Genomic DNA, 22,984 nt, shown 5'->3' on the forward strand with positions numbered 1-22,984 from the left:
GGAGCCTGGGGCCTGGAGGACGACGTCCGCCTCTTCCTGCCTCACAACCGGATCTCGGAGCTGGAGCCGGACTCCCTGCCCGGAGGCCTGTCCGTGCTCTGGCTGTACTCCAACAACCTGAGCGCGGTGAGGCCTGGGGCCTTGTGGGGCCTGGTCCGCCTGGAGGAGCTGGACCTGGGAGACAACCCGTGCCTGAGCTCCCTGAGTGAGGAGACCTTCCGGGGCCTAGTCAGACTGCGGAGCCTGCAGTTGCCGCGCTGCGGTTTGCGGAGGTTACCGTCCGGCCTGTTCCGGGGCCTGTCCTCGCTGCGTTACCTCTCGCTTCAGGAGAACCTCCTGCCCGAGCTCCCACGGGGGCTCTTCGACGGCCTGGCCCAGCTCCGGCACCTCTTCCTCCACGGCAACCGGATCACGGCGTTGGCCGGAGACACCTTCCGGGACCTACAGGGCCTAGAGCGGTTACTGCTGCACCGGAACCTCCTGTCGGAGGTGCAGCCTACGGCCTTCCAAGGCCTAGGGCTACTCGACACCCTCTTCCTGTTCGAGAACAGGCTCCAGGAGCTGCCAGGCCCGGCCCTCCAGCCCCTGGCCTCCCTCCGCTTCCTGCGGCTCAGCGGGAACCCGTGGGCCTGCGATTGTCGGGCCCTCGCTCTGCGCCACTGGTTCAGGAGGTTTACCGGGGCCAGCTCCGCCCTGGAGTGTGCCGGACCCCCCGGCCTTCGGGGCAGAGACCTCCGCCTCCTCACTCCAGCCGACTTCCAGGGCTGCCCAGGCCTGGGGCCTAGGCTGAGGCCTGGGAAAGTGGAGCCTCCTGCAAACCAGAGCCAGGGGGGGACAGGGTCAGAATCCCTCCGCCCAAGGGCCAGGCCGGGGAGGACTGGCCTGGGGAGTACGATTACCCTGAGGCTCTGCCCTCCCTGGACTAGGCCACTGCGAGGGTGGAGGGTGCCGGAGGAACTCAGCCAACCAGGCCCCTGGGATCTTCCTTTACCCTGTCTGGGGCCTGGCCTTGATGTGGGCCTGGTGAACCCTGGGAGTGGGGGAGGAGGAGGGGGGTTCCCATGGCAACACCCACCCCCTCAACCTCACACCTACCTCACTTCCTCCCCCCACTCCCCTCCCCCTCACTCACCTCCCCCTCACTCCCTCCCACTCCCTCCCCCTCACTCCCCTACCCCTCTCACTCCACTCCCCCTCATTCCCCTCCCCATCACTACCCCCTCGCTCCCCACTCCCTCACTCCCCTCCCCTTATTCCCACCCCCTCACTCCCCTCCCCCTCACTCCCCTCCTCCTCACTCCTCTCCCTCACTCCCCACCCCCTCACTCCCCCTCACTCCCCTCCTCCTCACTCCTTCCCCCCTCAATCCCCTCCCCCTCACTCCCCTCCTCCTCACTCCCCTCCCTCTCACTTCCCTCCCCCTCACTCCCCTCCCCTCACTCCCCTCCCCCTCACTCCTCCTCGCTCCCCACCCCCTCACTCCCCACCCTCTCATTCCCCTCCCCTCACTGCCTCCCCCTCGCTCCCATACCCCTCAATCCCCTCCCCCTAACTACCCTCTCCTCACTCCACTCACCCTCACTCCCCTCCCCCTCAATCCCACCCCCTCACTCCCTTCCCCCTCACTCCTCTCCCCCTCACTCCCCTCCCCTCACTACCCTCCCCCTCACATAAACACCCTCATTCCCCTCCCCCTCACTCCCCTCCCCCTCACTCCCCACCCCCTCACTCCTCTCCCCCTCACTCCCCTCCCCATCACCCCTCTCCCCCTCACACACTCACCCTCACTCCCCTCACCCTCACTCCCCTCTTCATCACTCCACTCCCCCTCACTCCCCACCCCCTCACTCCCCTCCCCCTCACTCCTCTCCCCCTTAGTCCCACTCACTCCCCTCCCCCTCACTCCCCTCCCCCTCACACCCCACCCCCTCACTCCCCTCTCCCTCACTCCCCTCCCCCTCACTCCTCTCCCCCTCACTCCCACTCATTCCCCTCCCCCTCACACCCTACCCCCTCACTCTGCTCCCCCTCACTCCCTCACCCTCAGCCCCTCGCACTATCCTGGTCTCTCCCCACCCCCAGGGATAAGAAGTTGCCGCACATTTCCTTGGATTGAACTTTGACCCTGAGGATGGACCGATGACCCTTCACCTCCAACAGAGACGACCAGTGGGAGAACAGAGAGGAGGACGAGACCGTTCGGCCGATCGAGCCCTTCAACAAGATGGCGGCTGCTCGGATTGGAACCTCCCTCCATGCTCCCCATCGTGTCCCACCCCCAAACATCCATCCGCTCGGATTCCTCAGAAGCCATTCGACCCATCCAGCGTGTTCTGTAGCATCATGGCTGGCCATCCAAGTCAATCTCCACCTCCTGCCGACAGACACTCCGAGTTGACCCTCAGCAGCGTTGGGTGGTCATGTGTTCCACGGTCTCCTCACACTCTCCACCTCTCACTCCGAAACTCTCTGGCCTCCATCGTTGGACCGTGACCCACTGTCGGAGGGTCAGTGCTGAGGGAGTGGGCAGTGTGGTGAAGTTGGGTCGTGTAATTGTCGTCTGGGCGGGTGGTGGTTGGGGGGTCGGGGGGGCAGCACATTAGAACGTGTTGTTTTTCAAAGTGTAAAGCGCTCGGGGGGGAGGTGGAGGGGAACCGTTGCGTGGTCCCTTCAAAAGACGATGGTTTTTTTTTTTCTGTGCTTTGAGATATTAAATGCGAGGGGCAGAGAGAGAGAGAGACTGACCTCAAACATTTTAACGGAACAGCCATAGAGCGAGCAGGCACTGCCCCAGCTTTTAACCCAGACGGCAGGTTTGGAGTTTAACCAATCGATTTGAACCAGTCTCTCCGAAACCAGTTGGTTTTGACAGCACAGGACCTATCCCTCCGCAGAAATATTGATCAGGGTGGGGGGGGGAATCAACTGGAGGGGGCAGTTGGACTGAGACCCCAGAGATAACAGCCCTCGAGAGGCAGAGACAGAGAGAATCGCAGACCCGCAGAGACCCCACGATGTCTTACAGAAAGCACCATCTCTATAAGAGCAGCACAAACGAGGGAATATTCCCAACACAGAAATCTTCAGGCAAGGGACGGAACACTCCGGAAGGCACAAAACTCGGATCCAATTTAAGCCACAAAACCTCTGCGTTTTTAAACGAGTGGGACATTGTTTTTATTGGAACAGCTCACCGTTAGGATCTGAATTTGTTCAGAAATAGCCGGGGCACTCGGAAGGATGGATTCAGTGTGTGAAGAGATCAGTTAATTTGGTCACCGTGAGATAAATAAACAGTTACTTATTCACCTGAAAGTCAGAGTCAGAGACTTATTTTTAGTTAAACACGACAGGTTGTTGAGAGGCAAGGTGAGAGCGATTTACAAACCTCCCCCCCCCCCAAAACCCCTGGTTACAGACTGGGGGGAGAGGATCCAATGTCGAGGTGACTCTGTTCACCATGAGATCTCAGAAAGGGGTCAACCTCCACTTTATAACAGAGCAGACGGAGGGGGGCCCTGTCCCTGACCCTGTCCCTGTCCCTGACCCTGACCCTGACCCTGACCCTGACCCTGTCCTGTCCCCTGTCCCTGACCCTGACCCCCTCCCTGACCCTGTCCCTGTCCCTGTCCCTGACCCTGTCCCTGTCCCTGTCCCTGTCACTGACCCTGACTCTGTCCCTGTCCCTGTCCCTGTCCCTGTCCCTGTCCCTGACCCTGACCCTGACCCTGTCCCTGTCCCTGTCCCTCTCCCTGACCCTGTCCCTGACCCTGTCCCTGTCCCTGTCCCTGTCCCTGTCCCTGACCCTGTCCCTGTCCCTGACCCTGTCCCTGTCCCTGTCCCTGACCCTGACCCTGTCCCTGTCCCTGACCCTGTCCCTGACCCTGTCCCTGTCCCTGACCCTGACCCTGACCCTGACCCTGTCCCTGACCCTCTACCTGACCCTGTCCCTGTCCCTGTCCCTGTCCCTGTCCCTGACCCTCTACCTGACCCTGTCCCTGTCCCTGTCCCTGTCCCTGACCCTGACCCTGACCCTGACCCTGTCCCTGTCCCTGTCCCTGTCCCTGTCCCTGTCCCTGTCCCTGTCCCTGTCCCTGACCCTGACCCTGTCCCTGACCCTGTCCCTGTCCCTGTCCCTGTCCCTGTCCCTGTCCCTGACCCTGACCCTGTCCCTGACCCTCTCCCTGACCCTGTCCCTGACCCTGACCCTGTCCCTGACCCTGTCCCTGTCCCTGTCCCAGACCCTGACCCTGTCCCTGTCCCTGACCCTGACCCTGACCCTGTCCCTGACCCTGTCCCTGTCCCTGACCCTGTCCCTGTCCCTGTCCCTGACCCTGTCCCTGTCCCTGTCCCTGTCCCTGACCCTGACCCTGACCCTGTCCCTGACCCTGACCCTGACCCTGTCCCTGTCCCTGACCCTGACCCTGTCCCTGACCCTGACCCTGTCCCTGTCCCTGTCCCTGACCCTGTCCCTGTCCCTGTCCCTGACCCTGACCCTGTCCCTGACCCTGTCCCTGTCCCTGTCCCTGACCCTGTCCCTGACCCTGTCCCTGTCCCTGTCCCTGACCCTGACCCTGTCCCTGTCCCTGACCCTGTCCCTGTCCCTGTCCCTGACCCTGACCCTGTCCCTGACCCTGACCCTGTCCCTGTCCCTGACCCTGTCCCTGTCCCTGTCCCTGTCCCTGTCCCTGTCCCTGACCCTGACCCTGCCCCTGACCCTGTCCCTGTCCCTGTCCCTGACCCTGACCCTGACCCTGTCCCTGTCCCTGACCCTGTCCCTGTCCCTGACCCTGTCCCTGTCCCTGACCCTGACCCTGTCCCTGTCCCTGACCCTGACCCTCTCCCTGTCCCTGTCCCTGACCCTCTCCCTGACCCTGTCCCTGTCCCTGTCCCTGACCCTGACCCTGTCCCTGTAACTGACGCTGTCCCTGACCCCTGACCCTGTCCCTGACCCTGTCCCTGTCCCTGACCCTCTCCCTGACCCTGTCCCTGTCCCTGTCCCTGACCCTGTCCCTGACCCTGTCCCTGTAACTGACGCTGTCCCTGACCCCTGTCCCTGTCCCTGTCCCTGACCCTGTCCCTGACCCTGTCCCTTACCCTGTCCCTGTCCCTGTCCCTGTCCCTGACCCTGTCCCTGACCCTGTCCCTGTCCCTGACCCTGACCCTGACCCTGTCCCTGACCCTGTCCCTGACCCTGTCCCTGTCCCTGTCCCTGACCCTCTCCCTGTCCCTGACCCTGACCCTGACCCTGTCCCTGTCCCTGACCCTGACCCTGACCCTCTCCCTGCCCCTGACCCTGACCCTGACCCTGTCCCTGACCCTGTCCCTGTCCCTGTCCCTGTCCCTGACCCTGTCCCTGACCCTGACCCTGACCCTGACCCTGTCCCTGTCCCTGTCCCTGTCCCTGACCCTGTCCCTGACCCTGACCCTGACCCTGTCCCTGACCCTGACCCTGTCCTTGTCCCTGACCCTGTCCCTGACCCTGTCCCTCTCCCTGTCCCTGACCCTGTCCCTCTCCCTGTCCCTGTCCCTGACCCTGACCCTGACCCTGACCCTGACCCTGACCCTGTCCCTGACCCTGACCCTGTCCCTGACCCTATCCCTGTCCCTGACCCTGTCCCTGACCCTGTCCCTCTCCCTGTCCCTGACCCTGTCCCTCTCCCTGACCCTCTCCCTGTCCCTGACCCTGACCCTGACCCTGACCCTGACCCTGTCCCTGTCCCTGACCCTGACCCTCTCCCTGACCCTGTCCCTGTCCCTGTCCCTGACCCTGACCCTGACCCTGTCCCTGACCCTGTCCCTGTCCCTGTCCCTGACCCTGTCCCTGACCCTGTCCCTCTCCCTGTCCCTGACCCTGACCCTGACCCTGTCCCTGTCCCTGACCCTGACCCTGTCCCTGACCCTGACCCTGTCCCTGTCCCTGACCCTGACCCTGTCCCAGACCCTGACCCTGACCCTGACCCTGTCCCTGTCCCTGACCCTGACCCTGTCCCTGTCCCTGACCCTGTCCCTGACCCTGACCCTGTCCCTGTCCCTGACCCTGTCCCTGACCCTGACCCTGTCCCTGACCCTGTCCCTGTCCCTGTCCCTGACCCTGTCCCTGTCCCTGTCCCCTCTCCCTGACCCTGTCCCTGTCCCTGTCCCTGTCCCTGACCCTGACCCTGTCCCTGACCCTGTCCCTGTCCCTGTCCCCTCTCCCTGACCCTGTCCCTGTCCCTGTCCCTGTCCCTGACCCTGACCCTGTCCCTGACCCTGTCCCTGACCCTGTCCCCTCTCCCTGACCCTGTCCTTGTCCCTGTCCCTGTCCCTGACCCTGTCCCTGACCCTGTCCCTGACCCTGTCCCTGTCCCTGACCCTGACCCTGTCCCTGTCCCTGACCCTGTCCCTGTCCCTGTCCCTGACCCTGACCCTGTCCCTGTCCCTGACCCTGACCCTGTCCCTGACCCTGACCCTGACCCTGTCCTGTCCCTGACCCTGACCCTGTCCCTGACCCTGTCCCTGTCCCTGTCCCTGTCCCTGACCCTGTCCCTGTCCCTGTCCCTGTCCCTGTCCCTGAGCCTGACCCTGACCCTGACCCTGTCCCTGTCCCTGACCCTGACCCTGACCCTGACCCTGTCCCTGACCCTGTCCCTGTCCCTGACCCTGTCCCTGTCCCTGTCCCTGTCCCTCTCCCTGACCCTGACCCTGACCCTGTCCCTGTCCCTGACCCTGACCCTGACCCTGACCCTGTCCCTGACCCTGTCCCTGTCCCTGTCCCTGACCCTGTCCCTGACCCTGACCCTGACCCTGTCCCTGTCCCTGACCCTGTCCCTGACCCTGACCCTGACCCTGACCCTGACCCTGTCCCTGTCCCTGACCCTGACCCTGTCCCTGACCCTGACCCTGTCCCTGTCCCTGTCCCTGACCCTGACCCTGACCCTGTCCCTGACCCTGTCCCTGACCCTGACCCTGTCCCTCTCCCTGACCCTGTCCCTGACCCTGTCCCTGTCCCTGACCCTGTCCCTGACCCTGACCCTGTCCCTGACCCTCTCCCTGACCCCTGACCCTGTCCCTGACCCTGACCCTGTCCCTCTCCCTGACCCTGTCCCTGACCCCTGACCCTGTCCCCTGTCCCTGACCCTGTCCCTGTCCCTGTCCCTGACCCTGACCCTGACCCTGACCCTGTCCCTGACCCCTGACCCTGTCCCTGTCCCTGACCCTGACCCTGTCCCTGTCCCTGACCCTGTCCCTGACCCTGTCCCTGTCCCTGACCCTGACCATGTCCCTGTCCCTGTCCCTGACCCTGACCCTGTCCCTGTCCCTGACCCTGTCCCTGTCCCCGACCCTGACCCTGTCCCTGTCCCTGACCCTGACCATGTCCCTGTCCCTGTCCCTGACCCCGTCCCCGTCCCCAATCCTCGTCCCCAATCCCCATCCCCAATCCCCGTCCCCAATCCCCAATCCCCGTCCCCAATCCCCATCCCCAATCCCCGTCCCCAATCCCCAATCCCCATCCCCATTCCCCGTCCCCAATCCCCGTCCCCAATCCCCGTCCCCAATCCCCGTCCCCAATCCCCGTCCCCATTCCCCAATCCCCGTCCCCAATCCCCGTCCCCAATCCCCGTCCCCAATCCCCGTCCCCAATCCCCGGCCCCATTCCCCGGCCCCATTCCCCAATCCCCGTCCCCGTCCCCAATCCCCGTCCCCAATCCCCGTCCCCAATCCCCGTCCTCGTCCCCATCCCCGTCCCCAATCCCCGTCCCCAATCCCTGTCCCCAATCCCCAATCCCCGTCCCCAATCCCCGTCCCCAATCCCTGTCCCCAATCCCTGTCCCCAATCCCCGTCCCCGTCCCCAATCCAGATCCCCGTCCCCCAAACCTTTCCCCAACCACCGTCCCCAATCGCCGTCCCCGTTCCCAATCCCCATCACTATTCCCTGTCCCCAATTCCCATCCCCATTCCCAGTCCCCGTCCCCAATCCCTGTCCCCAATCCCCAATCCCCGTCCCCGTCCCCAATCCCCATCCCCAATCCCCGTCCCCAATCCCCATCCCCAATCCCCATCCCCAATCCCCATCCCCAATCCCCGTCCCCAATCCCCGTCCCCAATCCCTGTCCCCAATCCCTGTCCCCAATCCACGTCCCCGTCCCCCGTCCGTGTCCCCAAACCCCATCCCCGTCCCCAATCCCTGTCCCCAATCCCCGTCCCCGTCCCCAATCCAGATCCCCGTCCCCCAAACCTTTCCCCAACCACCGTCCCCAATCGCCGTCCCCGTTCCCAATCCCCATCACTATTCCCTGTCCCCAATTCCCATCCCCATTCCCAGTCCCCGTCCCCAATCCCTGTCCCCAATCCCCAATCCCCGTCCCCGTCCCCAATCCCCATCCCCAATCCCCGTCCCCAATCCCCATCCCCAATCCCCATCCCCAATCCCCATCCCCAATCCCCGTCCCCAATCCCCGTCCCCAATCCCTGTCCCCAATCCCTGTCCCCAATCCACGTCCCCGTCCCCCGTCCGTGTCCCCAAACCCCATCCCTGTCCCCATCCCGGTCCCCGATCCCCGTCCCCAATCCTAGACCCCAGTCCCTGTCCCCATCCCCGACCCCAATCCCTGACCCAAACCCCATCCCCAAACCCCGTCCCCATCCCGGTCCCCGATCCCCGTCCCCAACCCCGGCCCCAATCCCGTCCCTGTCCCTAATCCTTGTCCCCGTCCCTGTCCCCAAACCACACCCCCGTCCCCCGTCCGTGTCCCCAGTCCCCGTCCCCAAACCCCGTCCCCAAACCCCATCCCCAAACCCCGTCCCCAATCCCCATTCCCAATCCCCGTCCCCAAACCCCATCCCCAAACCCCATCCCCCATCCCCGTCCCCAATCCCTGTCCCCAATCCCCGGCCCCAATCCCCATCACCAATCCCCTTCCCTAATTCCCGTCCCATCCCCGTCCCCAATCCCCGTCCCCATCTCCGGCCCCAATCCCCGTCCCCAATCCCTGTCCCCAATCCCCGTCCCCGTCCCCATTCCCAATCCCCGTCCCCAATCACCGTCCCCAATCCCGTCCCCCTTCCTAATCCTTGTCCCCGACACCGTTCCCAATCCCGTCACCGTCCCTAATCCTTGTCCCCGTCCCTGTCCCCAATCCACATCCCCAATCCCCGTCCCCGTCCACGACCTAAACCCCGTCCCCAAACCCCATCTCTGATCCCCGTCCCCAATCCTAGACCCCAGTCCCCGTCCCCATTCCCGACCCCAAACCCCGTCCCCAATCCCTGTCCCCAATCCCTGTCCCCAATCCCCGTCCCCAATCCCCGTCCCCATCCACAATCCCCGTCCCCAATCCTTGTCCCCATCCCTGTCCCAAATCCCTGTCCCCAATCCTCATCCCCAATCGCCAATCCCTGTCCCCAATCCCCGTCCCTGTCCCCAATCCCTGTCCCCAATCCCCGTCCCTATCCCCAATCCCCGTCCCCAATCCTCATCCCCAATCGCCAATCCCTGTCCCCAATCCCCGTCCCCCTCCCCAATCCCCGTCCCTGTCCCCAATCCCCGTCCCCAATCCCTGTCCCCAATCCCCAATCCCCGTCCCCAATCCCTGTCCCCAATCCCCAATCCCCACCCCGTCCCCAAACCCCGTCACCAATCCCTGTCCCCAATCCCTCTCCCTGATCCCCGTCCCCGTCCCAACCCCCGTTGCAAATCCCCGTCACCATTACCTGTCCCCGATCCCCATCCCCAAACCCCGTCCCCGTCCCCAATCGCTAATCCCCGTCCCCATCCCCAATCCCCGTCCCCAATCCCCCATCCCCGTCCCCAATCCTTGCCCCCAATCACTAAACCCAATCCCCGTCCTCAATCCCCGTCCCCAATCCCCGTCCCCAATCCCCGTCCCCCATCCCCGTCCCCAATCCCCGTCCCCAATACCTGTCCCCAATCCCCAACCACAATCCCTGTCCCCAATCCCCGTCCCCAATCCCCAATCCCCGTCCCCAATCCCCGTCCCCAATCCCTGTCCCCAATCCCCGTCCCCAATCCCCGTCCCCAATCCCCATCCCCCATCCCCGTCCCCAATCGCCGTCCCCAATCCCCGTCCCCAATCCCCGTCCCCAATCCCTGTCCCCAATCCCTGTCCCCAATCCCCGTCCCCAATCCCCAATCCCTGTCCCCAATCCCTGTCCCCAATCCCTGTCCCCAATCCCCGTCCCCAAACCCCAATCCCCGTCCCCAATCCCCGTCCCCAATCCCCGTCCCCAATCCCTGTCCCCAATCCCCGTCCCCCATCCCCGTCCCCAATCCCCGTCCCCAATCCCTGTCCCCAATCCCTGTCCCCAATCCCTGTCCCCAATCCCCGTCCCCAATCCCAAATCCCTGTCCCCAATCCCCAATCCCCGAGCCAATCCCCGTCCCCAATCCCCGTCCCCAATCCCCGTCCCCGATCCCCGTCCCCGATCCCCGTCCCCGATCCCCGTCCTCAAACCCCGTCCCCAATCCCTGTCCCCAATCCCTGTCCCCAATCCCCGTCCCCAATCCCCAATCCCCGCCCCAATCCCCGCCCCAATCCCCGTCCCCAATCCCTGTCCCCAATCCCCGTCCCCCATCCCCGTCCCCAATCCCCGTCCCCAATCCCTGTCCCCAATCCCTGTCCCCAATCCCCGTCCCCAATCCCAAATCCCCGTCCCCAATCCCCAATCCCCGTCCCCAATCCCCGTCCCCAATCCCCGTCCCCGATCCCCGTCCCCGATCCCCGTCCCCGATCCCCGTCCCCAATCCCCAACCTCAATCCCTGTCCCCAATCCCTGTCCCCAATCCCTGTCCCCAATCCCCGTCCCCAATCCCCGACCCCAATCCCCATCCCCAATCCCCAACCCCAATGCCCGTCCTCAATCCCCGTCCCCAATCCCCGTCCCCAATCCCCATCCCCATCCCCAATCCCCGTCCCCAATCCCCGTCCCCAATCCCCAATCCCCGTCCCCAATCCCCGTCCCCAATCCCCGTCCTCAATCCCTGTCCCCAATCCCCGTCCCCAATCCCCGTCCCCAATCCCCAATCCCCGTCCCCAATCCCCGGCCCCAATCCCCGTCCCCAATCCCCAACCCCAATGCCCGTCCTCAATCCCCGTCCTCAATCCCTGTCCCCAATCCCCGTCCCCAATCCCCGTCCCCAATCCCCGTCCCCAACCCCCAATCCCCGTCCCCAATCCCCGTCCCCAATCCCCGTCCCCAATCCCCAATCACCGTCCCCAATCCCTGTCCCCAATCCCCGTCCCCAATCCCCGTCCTCAATCCCTGTCCCCAATCCCTGTCCCCAATCCCCGTCCCCCATCCCCGTCCCCAATCCCCGTCCCCAATCCCCGTCCCCAATCCCTGTCCCCAATCCCTGTCCCCAATCCCCGTCCCCAATCCCAAATCCCCGTCCCCAATCCCCAATCCCCGTCCCCAATCCCCGTCCCCAATCCCCGTCCCCGATCCCCGTCCCCGATCCCCGTCCCCGATCCCCGTCCCCAATCCCCAACCTCAATCCTTGTCCCCAATCCCTGTCCCCAATCCCTGTCCCCAATCCCCGTCCCCAATCCCCGACCCCAATCCCCATCCCCAATCCCCAACCCCAATGCCCGTCCCCAATCCCCGTCCTCAATCCCCGTCCTCAATCCCTGTCCCCAATCCCCAATCCCCATCCCCAATCCCTGTCCCCATCCCCGTCCCCCATCCCCGTCCTCAATCCCCGTCCCCAATCCCCGTCCCCAATCCCCGTCCCCAATCCCCGTCCTCAATCCCGTCCCCAATCCCCGTCCCCAATCCCCGTCCTCAATCCCTGTCCTCAATCCTCATCCCCAATCCCCAATCCCCGTCCTCAATCCCCGACCCCAATCCCCATTCCCAATCCCCAACCCCAATCCCCGTCCTCAATCCCCAACCCCAATGCCCGTCCCCAATCCCCGTCCCCAATCCCCGTCCCCAATCCCCAATCCCCGTCCCCAATCCCCGTCCCCAATCCCCGTCCTCAATCCCTGTCCCCAATCCCCGTCCCCAATCCCAATCCCCGTCCCCAATCCCCGTCCTCAATCCCTGTCCCCAATCCCCGTCCCCAATCCCCCATCCCCGTCCCCAATCCCCGTCCCCAAACCCCAACCCCAATCCCTGTCCCCAATCCCTGTCCCCAATCCCTGTCCCCAATCCCAAATCCCCGTCACCAATCCCCAATCCCCGTCCCCAATCCCCGTCCCCGATCCCCATCCCCGATCCCCGTCCCCAATCCCCGTCCCCAATCCCTGTCCCCAATCCCTGTCCCCAATCCCTGTCCCCAATCCCTGTCCCCAATGCCCGTCACCAATCCCAAATCCCCGTCCCCAATCCCCAATCCCCGTCCCCAATCCCCATCACCAATCCCCATCCCCAATCCCAGTCCCCAATCCCTGTCCTCAACCCCGTCCCCAATCCCCGTCCCCGATCCCCGTCCTCAAACCCCGTCCCCAATCCCCGTCCCCAATCCCCGTCCCCAATCCCCATCCCCGTCCCCAATCCCCGTCCCCATCCCCGTCCCCAATCCCCGTCCCCAATCCCCGTCCCCAATCCCCGTCCCCAATCCCCATCCCCAATCCCCGTCCTCAATCCCCGTCCCCAATCCTCGTCCCCAATCCCCAATCCCCGTCCTCAATCCCCGTCCCCAATCCCCGTCCCCAATCCCCGTCCCCAATCCCCAATCCCCGTCCCCAATCCCCGTCCTCAATCCCCGTCCCCAATCCCCAACCCCAATGCCGGTCCTCAATCCCTGTCCTCAATCCCTGTCCCCAGTCCCCGTCCCCAATCCCCGTCCCCAATCCCCAATCCCCGTCCCCAATCCCCGTCCTCAATCCCAGTCCCCAATCCCTGTCCCCAATCCACAATCCCCGTCCCCAATCCCCGTCCTCAAACCCCGTCCCCATCCCCAATCCCCGTCCCCAATCCCCGTCCCCATTCCCGTCCTCAATCCCCGTCCCCCATCCCGTCCTCAATCCCCGTCCCCAATCCCTGTCCCCAATCCCCGTCCTCAATCCCGTCCCCATCCCGGTACCCAATCCCCGTCCCCAATCCCCGTCCTCAATCCCGTCCCCATCCCCGTACCCAATCCCCATCCCCAATCCCCGTCCTCAATCCCCGTCCCCAATCCCCGTCCCCAATCCCCAATCCCCGTCCTCAATCCCCGACCCCAATCCCCGTCCCCAATCCCCGTCCTCAATCCCCGACCCCCAATCCCCGTCCCCAATCCCCGTCCCCAATCCCCAATCCCCATTCCCAATCCCCAACCCCAATCCCCGTCCTCAATCCCCAACCCCAATGCCCGTCCTCAATCCCCGTCCTCAATCCCTGTCGCCAATACCCGTCCCCAATCCCCATCCCCAATCCCCGTCCTCAATCCCTGTCCCCAATCCCCATCCCCAATCCCCAATCCCCGTCCCCAAACCCCATCCCCAATCCCCGTCCTCAATCCCCGTCCCCAATCCCCAATCCCCGTCCCCAATCCCTGTCCCCAATCCCCGTCCCCAATCCCCAATCCCCATCCCCAATCCCCGTCCCCAACCCCCAATCCCCGTCCCCAATCCCCGTCCCCAATCCCCGACCCCAATCCCCATCCCCAATCCCCAACCCCAATGCCCGTCCTCAATCCCCGTCCTCAATCCCTGTCGCCAATACCCGTCCGCAATCCCCAATCCCCGTCCCCAATCCCCGTCCCCAATCCCTGTCCCCAATCCCCAATCCCCGTCCCCAATCCCCGTCCCCAATCCCCGTCCCCAATCCACAATCCCCGTCCTCAATCCCCATCCTCAATCCCTGTCCCCAATCCCCGTCCCCAATCCCCATCCCCAATCCCCGTCCCCAATCCCTGATCCCCGTCCCCAATCCCCATCTGTGTCTCCCCTGATTGATCAATGATCAGGAGCAGGAACCCTGGCTCATATCCTCCCCCACTCTCTCTAACCCAGGGATCACTGGACAGTGATCAGGAGCAGGAACCCTGGCTGATTTCCCCTCTCTCTCTCTCTAACCCAGGGATCACTGGACAGTGATCAGGAGCAGGAACCCTGGCTGATTTCCCCTCTCTCTCTCTAACCCAGGGATCACTGGGCAGTGATCAGGAGCAGGAACCCTGGCTGATTTCCCCCCTCTCTCTCTCTAACCCAGGGATCACTGGGCAGTGATCAGGAGCAGGAACCCTGGCTGATTTCCCCCCCTCTCTCTAACCCAGGGATCACTGGACAGTGATCAGGAGCAGGAACCCTGGCTGATTTCCCCTCTCTCTCTCTCTAACCCAGGGATCACTGGACAGTGATCAGGAGCAGGAACCCTGGCTGATTTCCCCCCTCTCTCTCTCTAACCCAGGGATCACTGGGCAGTGATCAGGAGCAGGAACCCTGGCTGATTTCTCCTCTCTCTCTCTAACCCAGGGATCACTGGGCAGTGATCAGGAGCAGGAACCCTGGCTGATTTCCCCTCTCTCTCTCTCTAACACAGGGGTCACTGGACAGTGATCAGGAGCAGGAACCCTGGCTGATTTCCCCTCTCTCTCTCTCTCTCTCTAACCCAGGGATCACTGGGCAGTGATCAGGAGCAGGAACCCTGGCTGATTTCCCCTCTCTCTCTCTCTCTAACCCAGGGATCACTGGGCAGTGATCAGGAGCAGGAACCCTGGCTGATTTCCCCCCTCTCTCTCTCTCTAACCCAGGATCACTGGGCAGTGATCAGGAGCAGGAACCCTGGCTGATTTCCCCCCCTCTCTCTCTCTAACCCAGGGATCACTGGGCAGTGATCAGGAGCAGGAACCCTGGCTGATTTCCCCTCTCTCTCTCTAACCCAGGGATCACTGGACAGTGATCAGGAGCAGGAACCCTGGCTGATTTCCCCTCTCTCTCTCTAACCCTGGGATCACTGGGCAGTGATCAGGAGCAGGAACCCTGGCTGATTTCCCCCCCTCTCTCTCTCTCTAACCCAGGGATCACTGGGCAGTGATCAGGAGCAGGAACCCTGGCTGATTTCCCCCCTCTCTCTCTCTAACCCAGGGATCACTGGGCAGTGATCAGGAGCAGGAACCCTGGCTGATTTCCCCCTCTCTCTCTCTCTCTCTAACCCAGGGATCACTGGGCAGTGATCAGGAGCAGGAACCCTGGCTGATTTCCCCTCTCTCTCTCTAACCCAGGGATCACTGGGCAGTGATCAGGAGCAGGAACCCTGGCTGATTTCCCCTCTCTCTCTCTAACCCAGGGATCACTGGGCAGTGATCAGGAGCAGGAACCCTGGCTGATTCGCCCCCTATCTCTCTCTCTCTCTGATGGGGATGATGTTTCGAGAGGGTTGAGCTCTTGGTCAGAGGTCAGGTTTTATGATATACACAAGAATTAACTCGATTTGATTTCGGATTTCCATTTTATTGCACATTTACAGATCCTGCTTGAGTCTCTCAGCAGAATGACCGATAGAGATTAGCTGTCAGTAACTGAACTACCAAGAGACGGGAGTGTGTCGTTTGAGAGAGACATTAACGGGGAGCACAGCAGTGTGACAGGGTTAGGAGCAGTGCACGACCGGAGACATGACACCACCCACATCACAGACTGGGTCAATACCCAGGTTCCTCATACAGGCTACCCAATCACTCAGCACTGACCCTCTTACAGTGCCCACTCCCTCAGCACTGACCCTCCGACAGTGCCCACCTCCCTCAGCACTGACCCTCCGACAGTGCCCTCACCCTCAGCACTGACCCTCTGACAGTGCCCACTCCCTCAGCACTGACCCTCCGACAGTGCCCTCACCCTCAGCACTGACCCTCCGACAGTGCCCCACTCCCTCAGCACTGACCCTCCGACAGTGCGGCGCTCCCTCAGCACTGACCCTCCGACAGGGCCCACTCCCTCAGCACTGACCCTCCGACAGTGCCCACTCCCTCAGCACTGACCCTCCGACAGTGCCCACTCCCTCAGCACTGACCCTCCGACAGGGCCCACTCCCTCAGCACTGACCCTCCGACAGTGCCCACTCCCTCAGCACTGACCCTCCGACAGTGCGGCTCTCCCTCAGCACTGACCCTCCGACAGGGCCCACTCCCTCAGCACTGACCCTCCGACAGTGCCCCGCTCCCTCAGCACTGACCCTCCGACAGTGCGGCACTCCCTCAGCACTGATCCTCCGACAGTGCCCACTCCCTCAGCACTGACCCTCCGACAGTGCCCACTCCCTCAGCACTGACCCTCCAACAGTGCCCGATCCCTCAGCACTGACCCTCCGACAGTGCCCACTCCCTCAGCACTGACCCTCCGACAGTGCCCCCTCCCTCAGCACTGACCCTCCGACAGTGCAGCACTCCCTCAGCACTGACCCTCCGACAGTGCCCACTCCCTCAGCACTGACCCTCCGACAGTGCCCGCTCCCTCAGCACTGACCCTCCGACAGTGCCCACTCCCTCAGCACTGACCCTCTGACAGTGCCCACTCCCTCAGCATTGACCCTCTGACAGTGCCCACTCCCTCAGCACTGACCCTCGCACAGTGCCCACTCCCCCAGCACTGACCCTCCAACAGTGCCCACTCCCTGAGCACTGACCCTCCGACAGTGCCCACTCCCTCAGCACTGACCCTCCGACAGGGCCCCCCCCCCCCCCCCCCCCCCCCCCCCCCCCCCCCCCCCCCCCCCCCCCCCCCCCCCCCCCCCCCCCCCCCCCCCCCCCCCCCCCCCCCCCCCCCCCCCCCCCCCCCCCCCCCCCCCCCCCCCCCCCCCCCCCCCCCCCCCCCCCCCCCCCCCCCCCCCCCCCCCCCCCCCCCCCCCCCCCCCCCCCCCCCCCCCCCCCCCCCCCCCCCCCCCCCCCCCCCCCCCCCCCCCCCCCCCCCCCCCCCCCCCCCCCCCCCCCCCCCCCACCCCCCCCACCCCCCCCCCCCCCCCCCCCCCCCCCCCCCCCCCCCCCCCCCCCCCCCCCCCCCCCACCCCCCCCCCCCCCCCCCCCCCCCCCCCCCCCCCCCCCCCCCCCCCCCCCCCCCCCCCCCCCCCCCCCCCCCCCCCCCCCCCCCCCCCCCCCCCCCCCCCCCCCCCCCCCCCCCCCCCCCCCCCCCCCCCCCCCCCCCCCCCCCCCCCCCCCCCCCCCCCCCCCCCCCCCCCCCCCCCCCCCCCCCCCCCCCCCCCCCCCCCCCCCCCCCCCCCCCCCCCCCCCCCCCCCCCCCCCCCCCCCCCCCCCCCCCCCCCCCCCCCCCCACCCCCCCCCCCCCCACCCCCCACCCCCCCCCCCCCCCCCCCCCCCCCCCCCCCCCCCCCCCCCCCACCCCCCCCCCCCCCCACCCCCCCCCCCCCCCCCCCCCCCCCCCCCCCCCCCCCCCCCCCCCCCCCCCCCCCCCCCCCCCCCCCCCCCCCCCCCCCCCCCCCCCCCCCCCCCCCCACCCCCCCCCCCCCCCCCCCCCCCCCCCCCCCCCCCCCCCCCCCCCCCCCCCCCCCCCCCCCCCCACCCCCCCCCCCCCCCCCCCCCCCCCCCCCCCCCCCCCCCCCCCCCCCCCCACCCCCCCCCCCCCCCCCCCCCCCCCCCCCCCCCCCCCCCCCCCCCCCCCCCCCCCCCCCCCCCCCCCCCCCCCCCCCCCCCCCCCCCCCCACCCCCCCCCCCCCCCCCCCCCCCCCCCCCCCCCCCCCCCCCCCCCCCCCCCCCCCCCCCCCCGCCGATCCCTCAGCACTGACCCTCCGACAGTGCCCACTCCCTCAGCACTGACCCTCCGACAGTGCCCACTCCCCCAGCACTGACCCTCCGACAGTGCCCACTCCCTCAGCACTGACCCTCGCACAGTGCCCACTCCCCTAGCACTGACCCTCCGACAGTGCCCACTCCCTGAGCACTGACCCTCCGACAGTGCCCACTCCCTCAGCACTGACCCTCCGACAGGGCCCACTCCCTCAGCACTGACCCTCCGACAGTGCGGCCCTCCCTCAGCACTGACCCTCCGACAGTGCCCCTCCCCCAGCACTGACCCTCCGACAGGGCCCACTCCCCCAGCACTGACCCTCCGACAGTGCCCACTCCCTCAGCACTGACCCTCCGACAGGGCCCACTCCCTCAGCACTGACCCTCCGACAGTGCGGCCCTCCCTCAGCACTGACCCTCCGACAGTGCCCACTCCCTCAGCACTGACCCTCCGACAGTGCGGCCCTCCCTCAGCACTGACCCTCCGACAGGGCCCACTCCCTCAGCACTGACCCTCCGACAGTGCCCCTCCCCCAGCACTGACCCTCCGACAGTGCAGTACTCCCTTGTCACTACCCGGTGGTTAATCCCTGGTTGATGTGTTGGTTAGTTGGTTAGTGCCAGCCCCCTGCCCAGTTTAACACATTTCCCGAGCGAGGGTGAGTGTGAGGGTGAGGGTGAGGAGGTAGAATCGCCCCAGATCTCTGGGCCCACTCACCCCCGACAGCTGGAGGGAGGTCAGGTGGAGGTCTATACGGGGTTGGCCGTTGACCTTCGACCTCTCGACCTTGTCAACTCGGAAGACCTCGCACGGAGGGATGAGGACCTCCTTTTCCTGAGGGAAGGGGGACAGCTCCTCCACGGAGGCCCCCCTGGCCGTGCGGATGTGGAAGAGCGTCCCCCCCGCTCCCCTCCCCCTCCCCCAGCGAAGATCTCGGCCACGTCCCTGCTCGCGGACGTGGAGGTGAAACTCCCAAACTGCACCGTGTCGCCAACGTTTGCCCAGAATGGCCTTGGGGAGCCCCTGTAAACGGTGGCCCCTTCCCCCTCCCTGCTCTGGGCCTTCTCCGCCCTCCTCAGGCCCCCTCAGTGCCAGGCCTAGGAGCTGGTGTAGGCCTCGGAACCGCTCACATGCCTCCTGGGATTCCTCAGGCCCGAGGCAGTGCCTTGAGGCCTGGTTAAAGACCAGGTAGAGGGGTCCCGAGGGAGGGGGGGGATATTCCAGGGCGTAGCACACCACAGCCACCACCAGCTCGTCCCTGAGACCCCCCGGGGCTCGGCTGCCCCCTTCCTTCATCCGGGCCCACTCTAGCCAAGCCTGAGACCAGGCCTTGTCCAAGGCCGCGTTCTGCTCCCTCTCTTTGTCCAGCAGAGCCAGCCACGAGCTCAATTCCTCCTCCATCTCCTCGTCGCCTTCTGCCTCCTCCTCGTCCTCCGGGCTCTCCTCCGCCTCACAGCCGCGCACCCTCCCCAGGTTGATCAGCTCGCTGGAGAAACGGGTTGGTCTCTTCCCCAGAGTCCCCTGGGGGACCCAGAGTGTGGTTCCCACTGTGGAGTGTGTGAGAGAGAGAGAGAGAATATCAGACCCAGGCACCAGCACAGAGGAAATCCCCCTAACTCCCTCCAACCCCTTCCATCAAAACATAGGGAGCAGAAATCAGGCCATTCAGCCCATCGACTCTGCTCCACTGTTCAATCATGGCTGATACACTTCTCAGCCTCATCCTCCCACGTTCGCTAACCCTGGTCCCCCACAACACTCAGGAACCCATCTAGAGAACATGGAACATGACAGCGCAGTCCAGGCCCTTCGGCCCCTCGATGTTTGGGCCGACCTGTCATCCCAATCTGAAGCCCATCTAACCCACACTATTCCCTGTACCTCCCTATGCTTCTCCGTCTTGAATCCCACTCAATGACCTGGCCTTCCATGTCGGTGAATCCCATCGATTCCCCCGCTCTCTGGTTGAAGAGGTTTTCCCCTCTCTCCATGATAAAGGGTCTTCCCTTTCCTCTCAGGCTGTGCCCTGGGGGCCCTAGTCTCTGCTTCCAATGGAAACATCTCCCCACCGTCCACTCTGTCCAGATCAGTCCGTCGTCTCTATGTTTCAATTCGATAACCCCCACCCCCCCCCCCCCCCCTTCTAATCTCCATTGAGGATAAACCCAGTGTCCTTAAGCATTCCTTATATGTCAAGTTTTTCATTCCTGGGTCCATCCTCGTGAGCCTCCTCTGAACGCGCTCCAGGGCCAGTACATCCTTCCCGAGATCTGGGGCCCAGAACTGGGCACAATACTCCGAGTGTGGTCTGACCCGAGACTTATAGAGCCTCAGAACTACACCCCTGCTTTTATATTCAAGTCCCCTCAAAATAAATGTCACCATTGCATTTGCCTCCCTAACTCCCTGACCACTGCGTGTTTACCTTGAGAGAATCCTGGGATAGACCTCCCAACTCTCCGACCACTTCATGTTTCTGAATGTAGGGTATAGTCCATGACTCTATCCTTCCCACCAAAGTGCCTGACCTCACCCTTTCCCACATTGTGCTCCATCTGCCACATCTTTACCCCCCCTCCTGACCTGTCCAAATCCTTCTGCAGCCTCCCCCCCCCCCTCCCTCCTCAATGCTACCTGTCCCTCGAGCTCTCCAATGTAGCCAGGACCCTCTCAGTTCCCTCATCCAGATCGGGAATGTTTAAAGTGAGAAGTTCCTGTCCCAACCCGAGCCTTGAGGAACCCCCACTCGTCACCCGCTGCCGTTACCCCCCCCCGCACCCCCCACCCTCTGCTTCCTGACAGACTGCCAAGCTTCTCTCCATGCGAACACCTTCTCTTACCCAGCAGCCTCCTGTGCCGTACCTTGTCAAACACCTTCTTGAAGACTCGGTCCACAGTCTCTCCTTGGTCTAACCTGCTCATTACCCCCTGAAAGAATTCGGACAGATTTGTCAGGCATGACCTATGCTTGATGAAGGCTGAAAAATGTGTTGCTGGAAAAGCGCAGCAGGTCAGGCAGCATCCAAGGAACAAGGAGAATCGACGTTTCGGCCATCAGCCCTCCTCCTACCCTTGACGAAACCATACTGACTTTCCCTATTTTATCATAGACTTCCCAGGATTCAGGAACCTCATCTTCCCAGTGGAATCCAGGATCTTGCCCATGACCGAGGTTAGGCTGATCGGTCTGTAACTTTCCACCTTTTGCCTTATTCCCTTTTTAAACAGGGGTTTCGTGTTTAGTGAATTTCCAGTCCTCTGGGACCATCCCTGATTCGAGTGATTCCAGAGAGACAGCCACTAACTCCTCCATAATCACTTCAGCTATCCCCCCTGAGGGCTCTGGGGGGGGGGGGGGGGGACGGGGGGGGTGTGGTCATAGAGATGGACAGCAAGGAAACAGACCCTTCGGTCCAACCCGTCCATGCTGACCCAGATATCCCAACCCAATCCATTCCCACCTGCCAGCACCCGGCCCATATCCCTCCAAACCCTTCCTATTCATATACCCATCCAAATACTTCTTAAATGCCCCTTGGGTCTCTTTTATATCTTTCCCCTCTCACCCTAAACCTATGCCCTCTAGTTCTGGACTCCCCGACCCCAGGGAAAAGACTTTGTCTATTTACCCTATCCACACCCCTCATAATTTTGTAAACCTCTATAAGGTCACCCCTCAGCCTCTGACACTCCAGGGAAAACAGCCCCAGCCTGTTCAGCCTTTTCCTGTTGCTCAGATCCTCCAACCCTGGCAACATCCTTGTAAATCTTTTCGGAACCCTTTCAAATCCCCAATACAATGGGAAGCTGACCGACCCCTTGTTCCAAACCTGGCTGTTCGTGCTAAGTTCCCCTGAGTGTCCATCACCCCCTACATTTTCCAAAACAGCATTCCTGTTTGTAATGGGGATACCCACAAAAGGACTCCTGCCCGAGGTGCTGACCTCTCCTACCCTTCCTGGAGTTAACCCATCTGTGTGACTGTATCGGAGACTTTCCCTCCCTTCCTATACCTGCCATCCATCAATTCACCTTACTCTTGGAAGTTCCTCATTGCCTCGAACGGTCTCTCCAAATGGTCCATTCAATCTGATAAGATTCACAACCACTGACAAGATGAATTCCCCAGGGTGGGGACTCCAGAACGAGAGGGATATAGGCTGAGGGTGAGAGGGGAAAGATATAAAAGAGACCTAAGGGGCAACTTTTTCACCCAGAGGGTGGTACGTGTATGGAATGAGCTGCCAGATAGGGAGGGGGTTACAGAGATAGGGAGGGGGTGTAGAGGGGTTACAGAGATAGGGAGTGGGTGTAGGGGGGTTACAGAGACAGTGAGGGGGTGTAGGGGGGGTTACAGAGATAGGGGAGGGGGTGTAGGGGGGTTACAGAGATAGGGAGGGGGTGTAGGGGGGTTACAGAGATAGGGAGGGGGTGTAGGGGGGGTTACAGAGATAGGGAGTGGGTGTAGGGGGGGTTACAGAGATAGGGAGGGGGTGTAGGGGGGTTACAGAGATAGGGAGGGGGTGTAGGGGGGTTACAGAGATAGGGAGGGGGTGTAGGGGGGTTACAGAGATAGGGAGGGGGTGTAGGGGGGTTACAGAGAGAGGGAGGGGGTGTAGGGGGGGTTACAGAGATAGGGAGGGGGTGTAGGGGGGTTACAGAGACAGGGAGGGGGTGTAGGGGGGTTACAGAGATAGGGAGGGGGTGTAGGGGGGTTACAGAGATAGGGAGGGGGTGTAGGGGGGTTACAGAGATAGGGAGGGGGGTGTAGGGGGTTACAGAGATAGGGGGGGGTGTAGGGGGGTTACAGAGACAGGGAGGGGGTGTAGGGGGGTTACAGAGATAGGGAGGGGGTGTAGGGGGGTTACAGAGATAGGGAGGGGGTGTAGGGGGTTACAGAGATAGGGAGGGGGTGTAGGGGGTTACAGAGATAGGGAGGGGGGTGTAGGGGGGTTACAGAGATAGGGAGGGGGTGTAGGGGGGTTACAGAGATAGGGAGGGGGTGTAGGGGGTTACAGAGATAGGGAGGGGGTGTAGGGGGTTACAGAGATAGGGAGGGGGTGTAGGGGGTTATAGAGACAGGGAGGGGGTTTAGGGGGGTTACAGAGATAGGGAGGGAGTGTAGGGAGGTTAAAGAGATAGGGAGGGGGTGTAGGGGGTATAGGGAGGTTAGAGAGATTGGGAGGGGGTGGAGGGAGGTTAGAGAGATAGGGAGAGGAGTGTAGGGGGGTTACAGAGATAGGGAGGGGGTGTAGGGGGGTTACAGAGATAGGGAGGGGGTGTAGGGGGGTTACAGAGATAGGAAGGGGGTGAAGGG

General features: G+C 63.8%; 2 protein-coding genes across 2 annotated transcripts in view; one reads left to right on the forward strand and one right to left on the reverse strand.

Moving 5' to 3' along the window:
• LOC140468689 (reticulon-4 receptor-like 2) overlaps positions 1-1,326 on the forward strand; it is a gene marked incomplete at its 3' end in the record, with an annotated part of 9,520 nt that extends 8,194 nt beyond the window's left edge. Inside the window, exon 2 of the mRNA XM_072564763.1 lies at positions 5-1,326. Within this exon, the coding sequence (XP_072420864.1) occupies positions 5-1,326 (1,322 nt within the window). The remainder of the gene's footprint in view (positions 1-4) is intronic.
• LOC140468458 (uncharacterized) overlaps positions 1-22,984 on the reverse strand; it is a 1,057,462-nt gene that overhangs the window by 10,033 nt on the left and 1,024,445 nt on the right. The gene's annotated exons all lie outside the window — the stretch shown is intronic.

This window comes from Chiloscyllium punctatum, chromosome 47 (assembly GCF_047496795.1).
Source record: "Chiloscyllium punctatum isolate Juve2018m chromosome 47, sChiPun1.3, whole genome shotgun sequence".
NCBI classification, from domain to species: domain Eukaryota; kingdom Metazoa; phylum Chordata; class Chondrichthyes; order Orectolobiformes; family Hemiscylliidae; genus Chiloscyllium; species Chiloscyllium punctatum.